The following is a 17,951-nucleotide window of genomic DNA, read 5'->3' as shown; positions in this document are numbered from 1 at the left end:
CACACCTGGCTGCAAATGGCCATTTTATATAAAGTTCAAAACCTGGCAAAACAAATTTATGGTGATAATAGAAATTAGAAAAAAATGGTATTATTTGGGGCCGGGCGCGGTGGCTCAAGCCTGTAATCCCAGCACTTTGGGAGGCCGAGACGGGCGGATCACGAGGTCAGGAGATCAAGACCATCCTGGCTAACCCGGTGAAACCCCGTCTCTAGTAAAAAAATACAAAAAAATAGCCGGGCGAGGTGGCCGGCGTCTGTAGTCCCAGCTACTCGGGAGGCTGAGGCAGGAGAATGGCGTAAACCCGGGAGGCGGAGCTTGCAGTGAGCCGAGATCTGGCCACTGCACTCCAGTCTCGGCGACAGAGCGAGACTCCGTCTCAAAAAAAAAAAAAAAAAAAAGGTATCATTTGGTATTGACTGTGAAGGCCACATTAGGAAAACTTTTATGATGCCAGAAATGTTCTATAGTTTTATCTTAGTAGTGGCTTTGTTGGTATATACATGTGTAGACATCAAAATTATATACTTAGCATTAAATAAAAAAGTGAGAAGTAATAGCATTTGAGATAAGGTGAAAGTGAATTATGGGAGTATTAGCAGACATATTGCCTAAGGTGAATGATAGCTCTTTTCCCCCATTTGTTACTTTCTACAACAAAAGATGGTTTTTAATTATGTAAGTTACAGGTATTTAGATAATTATAAGTGTCTAAAGTTAAAATTGAAGGTCTCCTTCCTTAGAGCATTGCTTGAGTCCAGGAGTTTGAGATAAAATCTTTTCTATGTATACACCAACATTCTTTAAACACACATTTTGAGAAGTATCAAACTATATATATAATTCTGAAATTTGCTCCACCTCCACAACTCAACAGCATATAATAGATATCTTTTAGTGTCAGATTATAGACTCACCCTGATTCTCTTTAATGATTGTGCAATCCTCCATAGTATGTTTATATCGTAACTTAGCCTCCTCCCTAAACATTTCAGGTTATCTTTAGTTTTTTACTAATGAAAATAATTCTGATTAACTTTTTTTTACATCTATATTTGTATATTTCTGTAAATATTGTTATAGGATAATTCCAGAACTACAATTCCTAGGTTAAATTTTGTTAGCTACCACAAAATTGTCCTTCAATTTCAGCAACTGGGAACGATAATCTTGCCAACATTGGATATTATCAATCTTTTAAAATGTTTGCTGATCTAATAGACAAAGATGGAATCTCACTGTTTTAATTTGCCTTTCTCTGATCACTAGTGAAACTGGGCATCCTTTCTTATGTTAATTATCAATTGATGTTTCTTTTTTTGTTAATTTTGTGTGCCCTATTTTAATTCTCCTTATTTGTCAGGAGTCGTCGTTTATGAGAATAATCCTTTTCTTATTACGTATGTTGCAAATTTCTTCTCCAATTTCTTGTCTTTTAGATTTATTTGTCTTTTAGCTTTACCTTATGAAGCTATCCATTGTTCCTTTATGACTCCTTCATTTTGTATTTTCTTAAGAACATTTACTTAGGAAGACCAGATATATTCTTATATTTTGTTCTGGAAACTTACTCTTTTGCATTTTACTTTTAAATCATTAATCATCCACAAATGTATTTCATGAGCTAAATATATGAATATTAGTAAGCTTTTTTTCCCCCCCAAAATGGATAGCCAGTTTTTGCCATAAACCACTGAATAATCTATCTTTTCCTCACCAATTTAAAAACCAGGGATAGTACTATATGAATGAATGAGGATTATAAGAAATGTACTTTTTTTTTTTTAATGCAGAGAGGAGGATGTCAGTTTTGAAGCAGAGGTCAACGATATAGGACAGGGTTTGTAGAAAGTCAAGGATAAAAGAATGTGGTTGCCTTGGGAGCTGCTGTAGTGTCAAACTGGATAGGTTTAAAAGTATAGGTGGGATGAAGTAAGAGTATATCTAGGACAGACAAATATAGGCACACCCATATGTTTATATGCTTAGCTCTATGCTTTGCTTTACTGCTCTTCATAGATATTGCAGGGTTGGTGTGTGTGTTTGCAGATTACAGATCTGTGATAACCTTGTGCTGAGCAAATCCGTCAGCATCGTTTTTTTGGACAGCATGCGTTTGCTTTGTGTCTCTGGGTCACATTTTGGTAATTCTTGCAATATTTCAAATTTTTTCCTTAGCATTATGTCTCTTATAGTGATCTGTAATCAGTGATCTTTGATGTTACTATTGTAATTGTTTTGGGTAGCATGAACAGCACCCACAGAAAATGACAAACTTAATAAATTATGTTGTGTGTGTTCTGACTGCTTGACCAACTGGCCATTTCCCTGTCTCTCGCCTTTGGCCTACCTGTTCTTTGAAACAACAATATTAATATAAGGCCAATTAATAACCCTACAGTGTACACCTAGTATGCATCAATATTAATCCTTCAGTGGCCTCTAACTATTCCAAGTAAAAGAGTCATATGTCTCTCACTTTACATCAAAAGCTAGATATAATTAAGCTTAGTGAGGAAGGCATATCAAAAGCCGAGAGAGTCCAAAGGCTAAGCCTCTTGCACCAGTTAGGCAGATTGTGAAAGGAAAGGAAAAGTTCGTGAAGGAAATTAAAAGTGCTATGCCAGTGAACATATGAATAATGAGGAAACAAAATGGCCATATTGCAGACATGGGAAAAGTCTGAATGGTCTGAGTAGAAGATCAACCATCTACAACATTCCCTGAATCCAAAACCTCATCCAGAGCAAGGCCCTAACTCTCTTCAATTCTGTGAATGCTAAGAGAGGTGAGGAAGCATCAGTAGAAGAGTTTGAAGCTTACAAAGGTTGGTTTATGAAGTTTAAAGAAGGAAGCTGCCTCCAAAACATAAAGGTGACAGGTGAGGCAGCAAATGCTTATGTAAAAACTGCAGCATGTGATCTTGAAGATCTAACTAAATTAATTGATGAAGGCGGCTACACTGAACAACAGATTTTCAATGTAGATGAAACAGGTTTCTACTGGAAGAAGATGCCATCTCATAGCTAAAGAGAAGTCAGTGCTTGGCTTTCAAGGACAGGCTAATGTTGGGGGCTAATGGAGCTGTTGATTTTAAGTTGAAGCCAGTGCTCATTTACCACTCTGAAAATCCTAGGGCCTTTAAGAATTTTGCTGCATCTTACTCCCTGTGTGGTCTGTAATGAAACAACAAAGTTCAGATGAGAGCACATCTGTTGATGGCAGAGTTTACTGAATATTTTAAGCCCACTGTTGGGAACTGCTAAGCAAAAAAGATCTCTTTCAAAATATTGCTGCTCATTGACAGTGCACCTGGTCACCCATTTTCTGTGGTGAAGATGCCCAAGGATATTAATGTTGGTTTCATGCCTGCTAACAACATCCATTTTGCAGCCCGTGGGTCAAAGAATGATTAAGACTCTCAAGTCTTGTTATTTAAGGATTGCATTTTATAAGGCTATAGCTGCCATGGATAGTGATTCCTCTGACAGATCTCAGCAAAGTAAATGGAAACCCTTCTGGAAAGGAGTCACTATTCTAGATGCCATTAAGAACATTTGTGGTTCATGGGAGGAAGTCAGTATCAACATTAACAAGAGTTTGGAAGAATTTGATTCCAGTCCTCGTGGGTGATTTTGAGGGGTTCAAGCTCAAGTGGAGGAAGTAACTGTAGATATGGTGGAAATAGCAAGAGAACCAGAATAAGAAGTGGGGCCTGAAGATAGGACTGAATAAGACTTGAATGGATGAGGAGTTGCTTCTTACAGATGAGCAAAGAAAGTGGTTTCTTGAAATGGAATCTGCTCCTGGTGAAGAAGCTATGAACATTGTCGAAATGACAACAAAGGTTTAGAATATTATGTAAACTTAGTTGATAAAGCAGCATCAGGATATGAGAGAGTGGACTCCAAGTTTGAAAGAATTTTTACTGTGGACAGAATGCTGTCAAACAGCATCACATGCTACAGAGAGATCTTTCGTCTTACAGAGAAATCAAACAGGAAGAATCATTCAATACAGCAGATTTCATTGTTGTCTCATTTTAAGAAATTGACCTAGCCACCCCAGCCTTCAGCAGCCACCACCCCGATGAGTCAGCAGCCATCATCAAGGCAAGACCCTCCACCAGCAAAAAGAATGTGACTTGCTGAAAGCATCAGATGATCATTTGCATTTTTAGCAATAAAGTATTTTTAAAATTAAGATATGAACATTGTTTATTTAAACACAATGCTGTCAACACAACTTTTATATCTACTGGGAAACCAAAAAGTTTGTGTGACTCACTTTGTTGCAATATTTGCTACATTGCAGTAGTCTGTAAACAAACTTTCTGTATCTCTGAGATATGCCTGTGTGTACTAAAATTTGTATAAATAGTAATCAAGGGTAGGAAGTCAACAGCTATTTATGTTATGCAAGGTGATATTATAAAGGAATTCTTGGGTGTCTTTTCTTTTTGTAGATGTATTTTAATTTATTATCTTTGGCTTAGGAATTACCATTAACCATTGTATAGGAACATGTCTTAAGAGTAAGCTCTTTTTGCTTAACATCCAATTTAAGTCGAGCTTTCATATTTAGTCATAACTTATTTATTTAAAGCTATTAATATATAAAAGGTAATTATCAATTCTGGAAAAGTTTGGCTCTATGACAGTGTACAAACTAATTCAAGAAAAAGACTACTAAGTACCTGAAGCACCACATCCAGAGAAAAAAGATTTTCTAGAAAATTCGATACACATATAGAGGAAAGTGATTATGTGTATACTTATGGGACTAAATTTGAAGTGTGTTGGAAATGGGATTGTCAGTGTGATTTTAAAATTATTGACCTGTAACAGAGTCATTATAATTGAAAATATTGCTTTATTTGTCTTGTCTTCCCTTGCCTTTACCTCTATCCTTCTGTTTACTCCTTTGTTACAGACCATACATCTGTCGGCGGTCTGGGAGACAGTTTTTATGAATACTTACTGAAAGCATGGTTGATGTCAGATAAAACAGACCATGAGGCAAGAAAGATGTATGATGATGCTATTGAGGTGATTATTTCCAGAACATTTTTCTACTTAACAGATTGAACGTACGGTGTATTTGGTAGTGACTAGATGACTATCTTATAACCATTTTATTATAGACATTCAGTAAATATGTATAAGCATTTTATTATATGCATTCACTATAGAGTTTGCTACTATTTTAATAGAAAAGCCTCATGTTAAGTCTTCTTTTATTTGTGGCATTTTAAAGAAATTTTTGAAGAAAGAATTTATTGTAGGCCGGGTGCAGTGGCTCACACCTGTAATCTCAGCACTTTGGGAGGCCGGGGTAGGCAGATCATTTGAGGTTGGGAGTTCAAGACCAGCCTGGCCAACATGGTGAAAACCCATCTCTACTTAAAATACAAAAATCAGCTGGGCATGGTGGTGCATGCCTGTAGTCCCAGCTACTTGGGAGGCTGTGGCGGTAGAATCACTTGAACCTGGGAGGTGGAGGTTGCAGTGAGCTCAGGTCTCATCATTGCACTCCAGTCTGGGTGACAGAGCGAGACTCTGTGTCAACAATAAATAAAATAAAATAAGAATTTATTTTAGTGTATTCATGAAAATTGATTTTATTTACTTTTAGTTAATATTTGCAGAGACTGGAAAACTTCTGACTTTGTATACATTTTCATAAACGTTTTTTCTTTCAAATGACCCCTTTGAATTTACACATTGAGAGCCTTATGGGTAAATACTTAACTAATGACAACACATGTATATAGTATTTTCTACGTGCCAGGCACTGTTCTAACCCTTCTTACATGTATGAGATCATTTAATCATTATCACCATTTTACACATGAGGACCTTAAGGAACAATGAAGTTAAAGTAACTTGCTGAAGGTTGTGTTGCTGGTAATTGATGGGGCCTGGAACTGAACAGTCTGGCTGCCGAGCCAGTGCTTTTAACCACTGTCTTATATTGTTTCATATTTAAATGACTTCATACCATGATATTGTGACAGTTTATAATTGGAACAAGATTCATTCTAGGAAGAATTTATATGGAGTATTTCTAAGAAAAAACTGAAATAGAAGAGTAAGTTAAAAGTGTGTTAAGTAAGTGTGTTTAGCAGGTTATTAGCTTCCTGCTTTATTATAAACTGATATCCACTTGATGATTTTAATTACTTTTTAAAAGTTGTATATTTTGTATATAACAACACTGTGCTGATGTAGTCAGTAATTAGTTGTCAGAGTTATAATTTTTGTTTGGTTTGTCTTTTTCATTAAACCAAGAATCTTATCCATTTTATATCCCTACTCTTTAGGCACCTAATTTGCTATAATTGTTTTTTAAAAATGCGCAGGAGTTGAACTTAATATGTGGCTCACGGTGTTTTGCCCGTTATAGGTACTCAACAAGTGTTTGTTGAGCTATTGTGTTAAATAATAAATTGAACTAAAGGTACAACCAAGAATATAAATTTTAGTAGGAGAACTTTATTCTCTTTTATTAAAATTTAAACCTAGAAAGTTTTATGATCCAGATAGGTTATTATCTGGGAAGAATTTAATATTCTTAGAACCATATTGTTAAAAATAGCTCTTAGTAATTCCCACTAGACTGTGGCCTCCTTTGAGGGCAGAGACTAATTTGCTTATCATTATCTCAGCATCTAGCACGTTACTTGAAACATAATAAGTATTCAATAGTATTTGATAAATGCATGAATATATTTAATATTATTATATTTGAGAAAATGTGGTGTATCATATACCATAATAAATTAATTTTTGCTGTTTTCTTGTAATTTTCTTTAAAACTATTTTGACTTTTGCTTAATTTTTTCCAAAGGAAAAAAATTATATTTGTCATGCTTTTTTAATTGTACATGCTTTGAAAGGCATGATAACTATTTTGAAAATTAACCTTATAAATTCACACTATTTTTCATGAATCATCTGCTATATGTTGTGTATTCTGTAAATATTTCTGTACTTGCTTTCTTTTCCCTGTTTTTATTAGTTTTATTAGTTATTAAGTCAAGAATAGGTACCTAATAAATGTTTTTTAATAGTTGGTCAGCTTTCACTTTGAGACATGATCTCAAGTATGCAGTCTTTGCAGTGTTAATTATTTTCAAAAATTATTGTTAGAGTATTGTAAAATAAATGACATATGGAATGTATGAAAGAGATAGGAATGACCACTTAAGACTCATTCTAATTTGAAATACGTTATTTTTAAACTTTGTCTTTCTCAGCTATTTTACTTAAATTATTCCATACCCATCCTACCTTACCGTGTTCTTACAGATATCCATATCCCTGGTTTCTACTTTCTTTTAAAATTATTGGTAAAAAAAACCCTAGCGAACTGCCTTTTACTTTAGTTCTAGTAAGGCCATGTGGATATATTTGGATATCTTTTAATTGTAATATGGTAAGATTTATGTTATAATGAACAGAAATGACAAAATGACAAACATATGAATACCATCTTTTAGGCATTTTTGGAATACCTTTTATGTGGAAAACATGCTAGTATCATGAGGTTCAGAAACATGAAAAATACCACCCCATACTCAAAAAACTTTACTTGTGCTTCAGAGTACTATGGTTAAAACAATGACAAAAACTTATTACTTAATAATTCAACATGTATTGAGTGCACACTACATTATATGCCTTCTGGAATATAGGTGATCAGTAAGACATAGTCACTCCAGTTCTGTAAAACTCACATTATTATTACAGAGAATATAGAATAAAATTTTCCAATCCTGATTGTTATTAAACTTGTCAGCGAACAACTGACAATAAAAATATTCCTTTTTGTCTGAAAGAAAAGTTAACCACTAATCATACATAATAGTTTCTACTAAAGAAAACTGAGTTAATGGCCATTGCTCATACTTTTCCATAGAAATACCTCTAAAGGTAGAAAATAGCTCATCTCAGCAAAGTCTAAGAACATATTCCAAAGGAGCAAAGCTCTTGAAAATCTCATTTTAAAAATGAAATGTGATTGTTATACTCTGATATACTCAAGTTTAGTATAGACTGTTTCTCTCACCATTCCCACATCTTTTGAGTAAAATTTATATTCCAGGAAGATAGACAATGTTTATAATATGGCTTCTCTTATCCATGACAATGCATCCAAAACAAATGCCTAAGTCTGAGAAGTAAGGGACTAAAGATAATACTATGTAGAAGGTAATCTTTAGGCCAAGTCTCTCCTCTTCCACTCTGTCTTATTATGGTAGTGATTCACGTATTTGTTCCAGATTATATTCAGTTTGATCCTCCACTCCAACACTTACTATTAATTAAGTCTCTTAGTTTGGGAAAGTTACTACTTTATAGACTATCATATTACCCAGGTTTTATAATGGCCAGAAAGATATAGTAAGTTTGAACACTTAATAGTTTACATCTAAAACTTTGAATATCTTTTCTTTCCTATAGGCTATAGAAAAACATCTTATTAAGAAATCTCGTGGAGGTCTTGTCTTTATTGGAGAATGGAAGAATGGGCACTTGGAAAAAAAGATGGGGCATTTGGCCTGCTTTGCTGGGGGAATGTTTGCACTGGGAGCGGATGGTTCCAGAACAGATAAAGCTGGTCATTATTTAGAACTGGGGGCAGAAATTGCACGTACTTGTCATGAGTCGTATGACAGAACTGGTAAGAATATTAATAAGGCTAATTATATAGTCTAAAATAATCTCTAAGTTAAAAATGTATTTAGCAATAAGAAGAATATATAGGCGCTTGTTACTTCCAAATAGTTTACAGCAACATGGCAAATCATTTTCTTAAAAACTTGAATTTTAATTCTGGAAATGTGTCTCTGCATTATTTTTTAAATTCTGAATTTTGCTGCTATTTCTGTTAAAGATTTTGAAGTAATTGTTTTAAAGACAAGAATCGTGGGGTATTTGGGAATAAATGGAATAACATTTATTTTAATATAAGAATCTATTTTTGCCATTTCAGCTTCTATAAAAACAGTTACTTAAAAGAACATAAAATTGACTGATTTCAGTTACATTGCCTTGCCTAACCTCTTGTGATAAAAAGAATAACCAAAAGATGATAGTATTTATCTTTATTGGTGTCTGGCTAACTAGTAGTTTTTCAATTAGTTCACCAGTAGTTTTTGGAATTGTTTATGGCTTTAACTAAAAAGATCCTCTGACATTGCATTGGGCAAATATTTTCTGAACTTCAGTGTCCTTACTTAGAAAAGGAGATGATTCTTAAATGGTGACAAAAATTGGTTTGGTTGGGGCTGAAAAAATTTTTACTCTTTGTGTATAAAGCACAGATATACATATAGTCATACATAGATACACAGTATATATTTGGTATTAAAATTTTATGGAGGGAGAGGGCAATTAGACTTTTTTTAAAAAGGCAAAACGCTTCTTAGGGGTGCAGTAATGAAAAGGGGGCTGAAAAACACTGGACTAGACCTTCCAAGATTTTCTCTGGCTTTAAAAACATGAGTTTCTATATGAGGCAATGGATAATGAGCTCCCTGAAATCCAAAAAACTAGAAATTTCTATTTCATTTCAGAAGTCAAATCATTAATTTTATCAAATAACAATTTCTGTTTTAGGGTTACTTTATCATCAGATACCATGAAACAAATATGATTGACCTAAAATTTATGCTAGTTCATAAATCTGTCAAGTTATTTTTATACAGTAAGGAATTATTAACTTATGGCAAAATTGATTCTTCAGTTTTCTTGTGAACTAAATCAAGGGTTCCGTTTCTTGAAAGAATATAAGTCAAGAGGACAGTGAAGTAGTGTTATTTCAGGGTAGTTTAAGTGTTGGTGTGTGATACATATAAAGGCAGTGATCTGAGTTTGAAATAGAGGCTAAATTAAATTATCGTGTTGATATAGAATGTCAGTTATGCACTTAAAATATAGCTAAAACATTAGTAAAACATTGAGGACCAGGATGGATATTCATAGAGGCTAAATTAAGTTATTGTGTTGATATAAAATGTCAATTATGCACTTAAAATATAGCTAAAATTAGTAAAACATTGAGAACCAGGATGGATATTCAATTTTATATTAGGATCCACGAGAATAAGGATTGTTATTTGACAGATTTTGACCGAAAATCAAATAATAGACCTAAAATAATTGAATTTCATATAGCATACATACTAAAATATGGTATATCATAGTTATTATAATTAAATATTTGCTCCATGAAATAGGGAACAGCCATTATATGCCAAGTATTATGCTAGATGCTTATAGGTTAAAGTATGAACAAGATACATTCCCTGCCTTTCAGAAATTCATAGTGTATCAGAGTTATGAAAGGATTTCCTTATATTTCTGGTTTTCACATTTCATAATGACATTGCTGATGCTGATTCTTTTTCTGATTGTCATTTTCACATTGCAAGTTGATGAACCTGTGACCCTCTTTGTTATGGTAAACCAAAAAATGATTATTTGATTTGTGTCCTGTATTTTCAAGTCTTCTGTTGTTTTTATTTGTCTTTAATCTCAATTTAGATCCTTTAATTAAAAAGTACAATCCTAGTTTTGCTAACTTTCCAGCAGGTTATTAATCCTCTGCTGTGTTTTCTTATAGCTGTGCTATAATTTTTGGCCACCGTATTTTAAAATATCCATTCATTTCTCCTTAGTAGTTATTCCAGCTAAATTTATACTGTAATTATCTACAACTAAATCAATTCATGATCTAAGCTCTAAAATGTTTTCTTACACGTGTGTATTATGGCAAAATGTCTTTAAAAATTACCTTGCCTTAAAAAAAATCCACACAGTATAATTATCTATGTACTTTTATTTCGGACCACAGTGGACTATATGATGTGCAAATGTCTAGGTTTGCATTTGTTTCCAAAAGATTACTAGACTCTTATTGGTAGAATTGGATTTAGCAGTATGTTGATACACATTATTCTGAGAAACATTTTATGTGAGAATAATAGGAATATTTATAAGTCTATTTTAAGAAAACCAAATGTGGATCTTTTAAAATGACTCATTTTGCACTGAGTGCAAACAGCAACAATAAAAATAAACAACAAAAATTACTTCATATTCTATTCTTTCAGGGAAGAAAGAAGTCCTTGCAAACAAACTTAAATGGTTTATTTTGCTCAGTTATTTCTTTTGTCATGTTACAGCATTAAAGCTAGGTCCTGAATCATTCAAGTTTGATGGTGCAGTGGAGGCTGTGGCTGTCCGGCAGGCTGAAAAGTATTATATCCTCCGTCCAGAAGTAATTGAAACCTATTGGTACCTATGGCGATTCACTCATGATCCAAGATACAGGCAATGGGGCTGGGAAGCAGCACTGGTAAATAAGCCAATATTCCATTTTATCTGAAAGAGTGTTACATCATGCCGTCCTATGATGCCATGTATCCTCACCCATGTTACCTCATTTTTAGTATCTGTAGGGCAGTTTTTGTTTATCTGATGAAGAAACTCTTAGTCAATTTAAGTTTCTTGGCAGTAGAAATAAATCTTACAATACATATTAAATATATATTAAAATATTTTAAAAATATATAAATATATATATTTCAAAGGAGGAATTTTTAATGGTTAGTAGGTAAAGGAAGCAAGGGGTTTACTCTTAAAATGCTAGTCTTTCAGGGAATCCATGGCTATCAGTACCTGGGGAGGAAAAAATTATTAGTCTTTTATAAAAGTATAGCTTATTCCCAGGGGTAAGGCGTTGTTTTATTCTTTGAGATTTACTAATTGTGATAAATAGCACTAATTATGGTGACTATTCATATTCAAATTGTTTAACTTAAGCTTACAATCTAGATAGAATGATTAAGGAATCCCAAATGAGGTCAGTAGTGCTGGTAAATTGCCCAGACAGGAATGTATGAGATATGTTTTAGGGCGAGATGTATACCAATTTATGTAAAGAGAACGTTGCACAGTGGCAAAGTGGGAGAGAAGATTGGAGACATTATGTAGACAGCCTTACACACCAAATCAAAGGTTCTTAGTTGTTCAGGAAATAAGACGTGTGTGCACAACTCCCTCCCTGCAATATACACTATCTTAGTTACTTCTGTCAGCTACTGTGTAAGTGCTGTCATATGGGAAGTGGTAATAGAAAGTTATTTGCTTATCCAAAAAGCCCTTCAAATCTTGTTTTTCTTTTTTCCTTAGCATCTTCTACCTGCAAAAGCTGCTTGACTTTTGAGAATTCCTTACAGAACTACTAAATGTTTTATAAGGGGGAAGGAACTCCTGAAGGCTTTTTTCAGTGGGGAGTAACAAAGCGAAAGGATCTGATTGTAATCCACAAGTTGGTGGGTTTGGGAGACCACAGCCATAACCTAGGAATAATGTGAGATCTTGAACTAAGGGGAGTACACTTATTTTTCACCTGTCATTCAGACCTAGGTAGTCTTCCTGGACTTTAACAATAAGAGCATATTAATGGAAGCAAGTGGTTACACAGGACAGGAACAGATGCAGCATTTATTGATGCTGCTTTTCCTTGGCTCCTTGGGTCCAGAAGTGGGAGCACAGCTACTAGTGAAATTCTCTGTGTAGGAGGGTGCTGCCACAGTTGAGAAGACAGCCAAGCTATTGCCACAGTGGTTTGGGAGTAGAATGCACACACACTTCTATTGTTAGCAGTGGCTTACTAATGCTTCCGTAAACTAAGCACTATTTTATGTAAGGGAAATAGATAGGTAAAATAATCATATAATGAACCTGTTTCATTTGAACATCCCCTGTTATTTAATGCTTCTTATTTAGAGGAGTGAGGGGGATATGTCTGAATCACGTGAGGAGTGGAAAGTGGTGGCAGAAGCACTTTTTGTCATTGAGGAGTACTTCAGGATAATTCATCCATTTCCTAAGGTCCTTTTTTCCTGTGTGCTTTCTTCAAGTATGACCCTACTTTTGTCTGTTAAGGAGAGGTGTGATAGAGTCAGACTTTAGCCCATGTCTGTCTAAATTTGAATAATGGGAGGTAGAATTTTGCTTTTATAGCCTATGTGGACAAACACAAACTCAATGTGTAATTGGTCAAGAACAAGAACTGGAGTACTTATATTCTAAATTCCAGTTTCAGAAGTGTGCAGTGGAAGTGATGAGAATAGGGAGGAATGGAGGCAAAAGAGGCAGTGTCACATCTTAAATAGTATTTGCTCATGCATCACCATTGGCCTCTCCTCTTGGGTGTGAAGAAAGCAAAGGGAAGGCTGGGTGAGGCAGAATAGCAGTATAGCATGTCTTCTGTAGCCTTAGTGATTCTGTTTACATATTGAAACTTCCAAACTTGCCCTCATGACTCTAAATGTCTTAAAGATTAGTCATGCCTCCCCACTACTTTCTTATTATTCTTCAACCATTTTGATAATTCATATGGTGGTGAAGACACATGATTATTGTGAAGAAAAGTACTTAAAAAGTCTTGTATCCAAAATTTCTTTATAATGTATTAGAGAAAAGCACCAAACCCCTTAAACTTAGCTATAATCAAAATGGAGCTATAAAATGAACAGATTGATTAAATAAACACCTTTTTAATGTTAATTAGCTTTTCATAGGAAGGAGAAGCCCAGAAGAGTAAGAAAAGTAGCAAGACTAGAAACAACAAGCCATGGCAGACAGCGATGATTAGTTAAGTACCCATGACTTCATTGGATGACCACCCAGGGTTAGGTAGAATAGAAAAACAGAACCACATGTGCTTTCCACTTTTCATGAATGGCTGAATTCTGGACTGTGCTGTACCTGCATAAGCAGACTGTTTGGTTGCTTTGAATTAAAAAATAAGGTTGTGAATAGATTCCATTTGATTCAGTATATTTTATTTAGACATGCCCAAAGATGCAAAAAGAGGAAGAATTTTAACTCTCAGTCAAGCAGTAAAGCACAGTAGTTAATAATGTGGAGCAAAGTACTCTGTGTCTCAGTTTTCCCATCTGAAAAGTGAGGCTGTTAACCTCATAGAGTTGTGAAATTCAAATGTGACTATATTTAAAGCTCTTAGAACAGCTTTTAGCACATAGTAAATAGCTTATAATTGTTAACTCTTTATACTGTAATTATTATTATGGTAGGTGGGCTCTTTCTGCCAGTTGGTACCACCTGTAATGGCTAACTCATAGGATTATGATAATGCAATGTCTGGCACATAGTATGTATTTAGTAAATATGATCTCTTACTGCTATTACTATAGAGTGCTCCTAAGTAATACTTTTTTAGCATGTTGTGGATTATTGTTTGTCCTTGGAAGTGGTAAAATTGCAATAAAAATTGTTAATCGAAACTGACCTCCATCTTGATTTGTCAGAACTAATGGACCTTTATTTTGCCAGACAGACCCCTCATTTCAAAAAAATAGCCTAAATTTGATTTCTAAGTTAGGAAAATATAAGATGTCTTAAAAAGATTAAAGGGTTTTGGAGAGAGAGAAGTTCTATAGGAAACATCCTATTTCTTGTATGAGTTAATTTTTCCAGTATGAGAATATTTCCTTTTGATAATATATTATTTTTAGCCATCAAATTTTCATGCAAATCTTTATGAACTTTTGACTATTATCCTTCAGAGTTTTGTTGTCCTTCAAAACTTGAAATTCTGCGGAATTGCTTATTTTGTCTGATCTCTTTTATAGGCCATTGAAAAGTATTGCCGAGTTAGTGGTGGATTTTCTGGAGTTAAAGATGTATATTCCTCTACTCCTACACATGATGATGTACAGCAGAGCTTTTTTCTTGCTGAAACATTAAAGTAAGTATATCGCTTTAAAAAATTTTTATACTAGACTGGTTTTGCTGTGTGATCACTAGATGATGAATTATGACTATGTGACAGGTTACACTAAATTTTATTGTAAATATCTTTTTATGTAATTGGGTGTGTAAACTTTTTAGCTACATCTCAAGAAGAATGACTTAGACTGTAAGGTAGGTATTTTATCCAAAAAGTACTTAGTACCTGTTAAAATTTTTTGTTCCTTGTTCTTTAATGTGCATTAAAATCACCTGGAAGTCTTCTTAATACACAGGTAACTAGGTCCACACCCACAAAGTTTCAATAGATCTGGAGTTTAGCCTAAAAATTTGCATGTCTAACAAGCTTCCACGTATTACTGATAATGCTGGTCCTGGGATCATACCTGAGCTCCCTACTGTAGCTAATGAAATCTGTTAGGAATAATCATGCAGTTTTGATGGTACTAAATGATCATAGCCACTCATCCTCCCGATGAGGTTTACTGTAAAGATACACATAAAAGGAACAATGGAAAAGAGTAGACAACTTTATTTTGGTCTTATACTCAAAACCCCAGGTAGAGCTCTCTGTAAGCAGACCTGGAAAAGATGGAGGCTGTAAATATGTCCACTTCCCTGAAGACTGACCAAATAAATATCTCTTTGTACTCTCTCTTAAATTTCTTATTTGTATTTCTTGCATATCTGTACATGAAAGCCTTGTAAACATTTTATTTTTTCAACAAATGTGTATTACCAGGCACTGTTTAAGACACTTGAGGATGTTTCAGTAGGCAAGCAGGACAAAAATTCCTGCCTTCTGGATTTTACATTCTAGTATACTTGTAGTTTACATTCTCATATATTACAATTAAAAGGTACCTGTATCTAACTAAGTTTCTAAATGTCTATCCTAAATGCTATCTTATTCTAATTTTTCTTTTATTACCCCAGTACTGTTGTTTTCCTGTCTTTTTAGCTTATACATTATAGAATCATTTCTGCTTCCTCCTTTTAATATATCACCAGTTCTTTATGCTTCTTTCTGTTACTTTTTTTTTATTTTGCTTCCTCCTTTCCATTTCTACAATTGACCCTAATCCAGCCCCTTATTACTTCTGGGATGGTTTAGAACATCTGCCTGGTACTCAGTTTCCCATATCTAGATGTTTCTTATTCTGACTTATCCTGTGTGATTAGACTTGAGACTGTATAAGTTGAAAGAGCACTGGACTAGAAAATAAAGCGACAGGAACTTTAGTTGTACACTAGCTACATCTAGCTGAATGAACATGTCAAAATAAAATTTCTTTGCTTTTGGTTTACATGTCTGTAAGCTATGGAATTTGGCCCAGATTATGTAGTATCTCCTGTTTTATTTTTTTCTTTTTTAACTTTAGAAAAACTGTAAGATAGGATAATGATTATTTGTGTCTTTTCACCTAGTTCTGCCACATTTCCTTCTCTTTCTTTCTGCATACACTCACATATACACATAGTTTTACTTTTTTTTTTTTTTTTAGCTTTTCATTTTGCTGGACAAGTTGATAGTGACCAGCATTATGATATTTCAGCAGTAACTTTCAAGAAAAGGTCATTATCTTACATAATCACCATTTAGTTCTCACACTCATGAACCTTAATATTCACATATTATTGTCTAATATGTAGTCCCATTTTCAAATTTCTCCAATTGTTCCAGTAATGTACTTTTTTTTTTGTTTAATGCCAATTCAGGATCCAGTACGGGATCATTTGTTACTTTTGGTTGTCATGTCTCTTTAGTCTCCTTCAGTGCAGTTTTCCTGTTTTTCTTTTATCTTTTATGAAATTGACATTTTTAAAGTATTTAGGCTAGTTGCTTTGAGGAATGTTCCCCATTTTAGATTTTTTTTCTAATTGTTTCTCATGATCAGATTTAGGTTAAACATTTTCAGCATGAATATTATATTGATCTGTGTTCTTATCATTGCATCCCTTAAAGAGACACATAGCAGTTTAGCCCATTATTGGTGAGTTTAGGTTTGAGCATAGGTTATACTTGATTATTGTCATGTAAACAATCTTTTTTCTTTTTGTAATTAATAACCTATCTGTGGAGTGATAATTTTGAGACTGTGTGAATATTCTTTTAATCCTAGATTCTATTCTTAAACCAACCTAATGTACATTCAAATATTTACATATATATATAAAGTTTGTTCTGTTGCATTTGTCTGTTTTATATTTAATTGCTTCTGGCAGGAATGCCTTTATCCTTTCTATCAATTAATGCCTCTCATTTCTAATTTCAGTTCATATTTCACCTCTTGCAGATTGGCTTTCATAATTAATTCTCAAATCTCTCATCACTACAAACTTTAGCACTTTAGTACACGGCATAGGGCTGGAAATAGATGGTATGCTGCCTCATCCCCTTTGAGTACCTACATGGAATATCACCAGTTAATCTTGGTACTTTTCCTTGCCAAGTTCAGGCAGAATTCTTCTCAACACAACAGTACACTAGGTAACCAGTCAGATAGATAGATAGATAGATAGATAGATAGATAGATAGATAGATAGATAGATAGATAGATGTTTGCTACAATTTTTGCCTTTAAAAAAACATACATTTAGAGCAATAAAAGTGAAAAAGGTCAAACAAAAAGAAACATAAAAATAATTATAACATCACCTAGGCTAAGAAAATTGTCACAGTTGAGCAGTACGTTCAGCATTGCACTTCCTAGCAGCAAAAGCAAAAAGGAATCATTCTGCGCAGTGTCATTATCATTTTTGGGAGTTGAGGGAGCATATTACTTTGACAAATGAGACAGAATTTTTTATGTTGCTAAATTATAAAATGACTTAAATTGGATAACTCTATGAAAATATTGAGCTATTAAGTGAACCATATGAAATTACCCTTTTAAAAAGGGTAATTTGAATATTGGCAATTTAATACAGTTCAACCTAATACATAATGGTAATGGTAAATATTTTGAAAATATTTATTTTGTTTGAAACAGTGATCTTAGAGAAGATACAAAAACACTCAATCTGATTTACTCTTTATAAAAACTGATGTAAAAATACAATTGAATAAAGTCATTTCTGTGAAGATGTAAATTAATGTAGCTGTAGTCTTATTGTAAAAATAGAGCTTAAAACTTTATAGAGGAATGAAGATAAGTATGA

The 17,951-nt window shown here is 33.8% G+C and overlaps 1 protein-coding gene across 4 annotated transcripts in view; it reads left to right on the top strand.

The window, feature by feature from the left end:
* LOC105479101 (mannosidase alpha class 1A member 2) overlaps nucleotides 1-17,951 on the top strand; it is a 168,703-nt gene that overhangs the window by 128,033 nt on the left and 22,719 nt on the right. For 2 of the 4 annotated variants that reach the window (XM_011736913.3, XM_071092678.1), the window contains exons 9-12: nucleotides 4,933-5,048; nucleotides 8,466-8,685; nucleotides 11,192-11,364; nucleotides 14,672-14,787. In XM_011736913.3, coding sequence (XP_011735215.1) covers nucleotides 4,933-5,048; nucleotides 8,466-8,685; nucleotides 11,192-11,364; nucleotides 14,672-14,787 — 625 coding nt within the window. The other 2 variants (XM_071092275.1, XM_011736914.3) reach the window with 2 other exon arrangements.

The sequence above is a fragment of the Macaca nemestrina genome, chromosome 1 (genome assembly GCF_043159975.1).
Source record: "Macaca nemestrina isolate mMacNem1 chromosome 1, mMacNem.hap1, whole genome shotgun sequence".
NCBI classification, from domain to species: Eukaryota; Metazoa; Chordata; class Mammalia; order Primates; family Cercopithecidae; genus Macaca; species Macaca nemestrina.
Note: the sequence above shows the minus strand (reverse complement) of the source record. Positions and strands in the feature narration are given on the sequence as shown.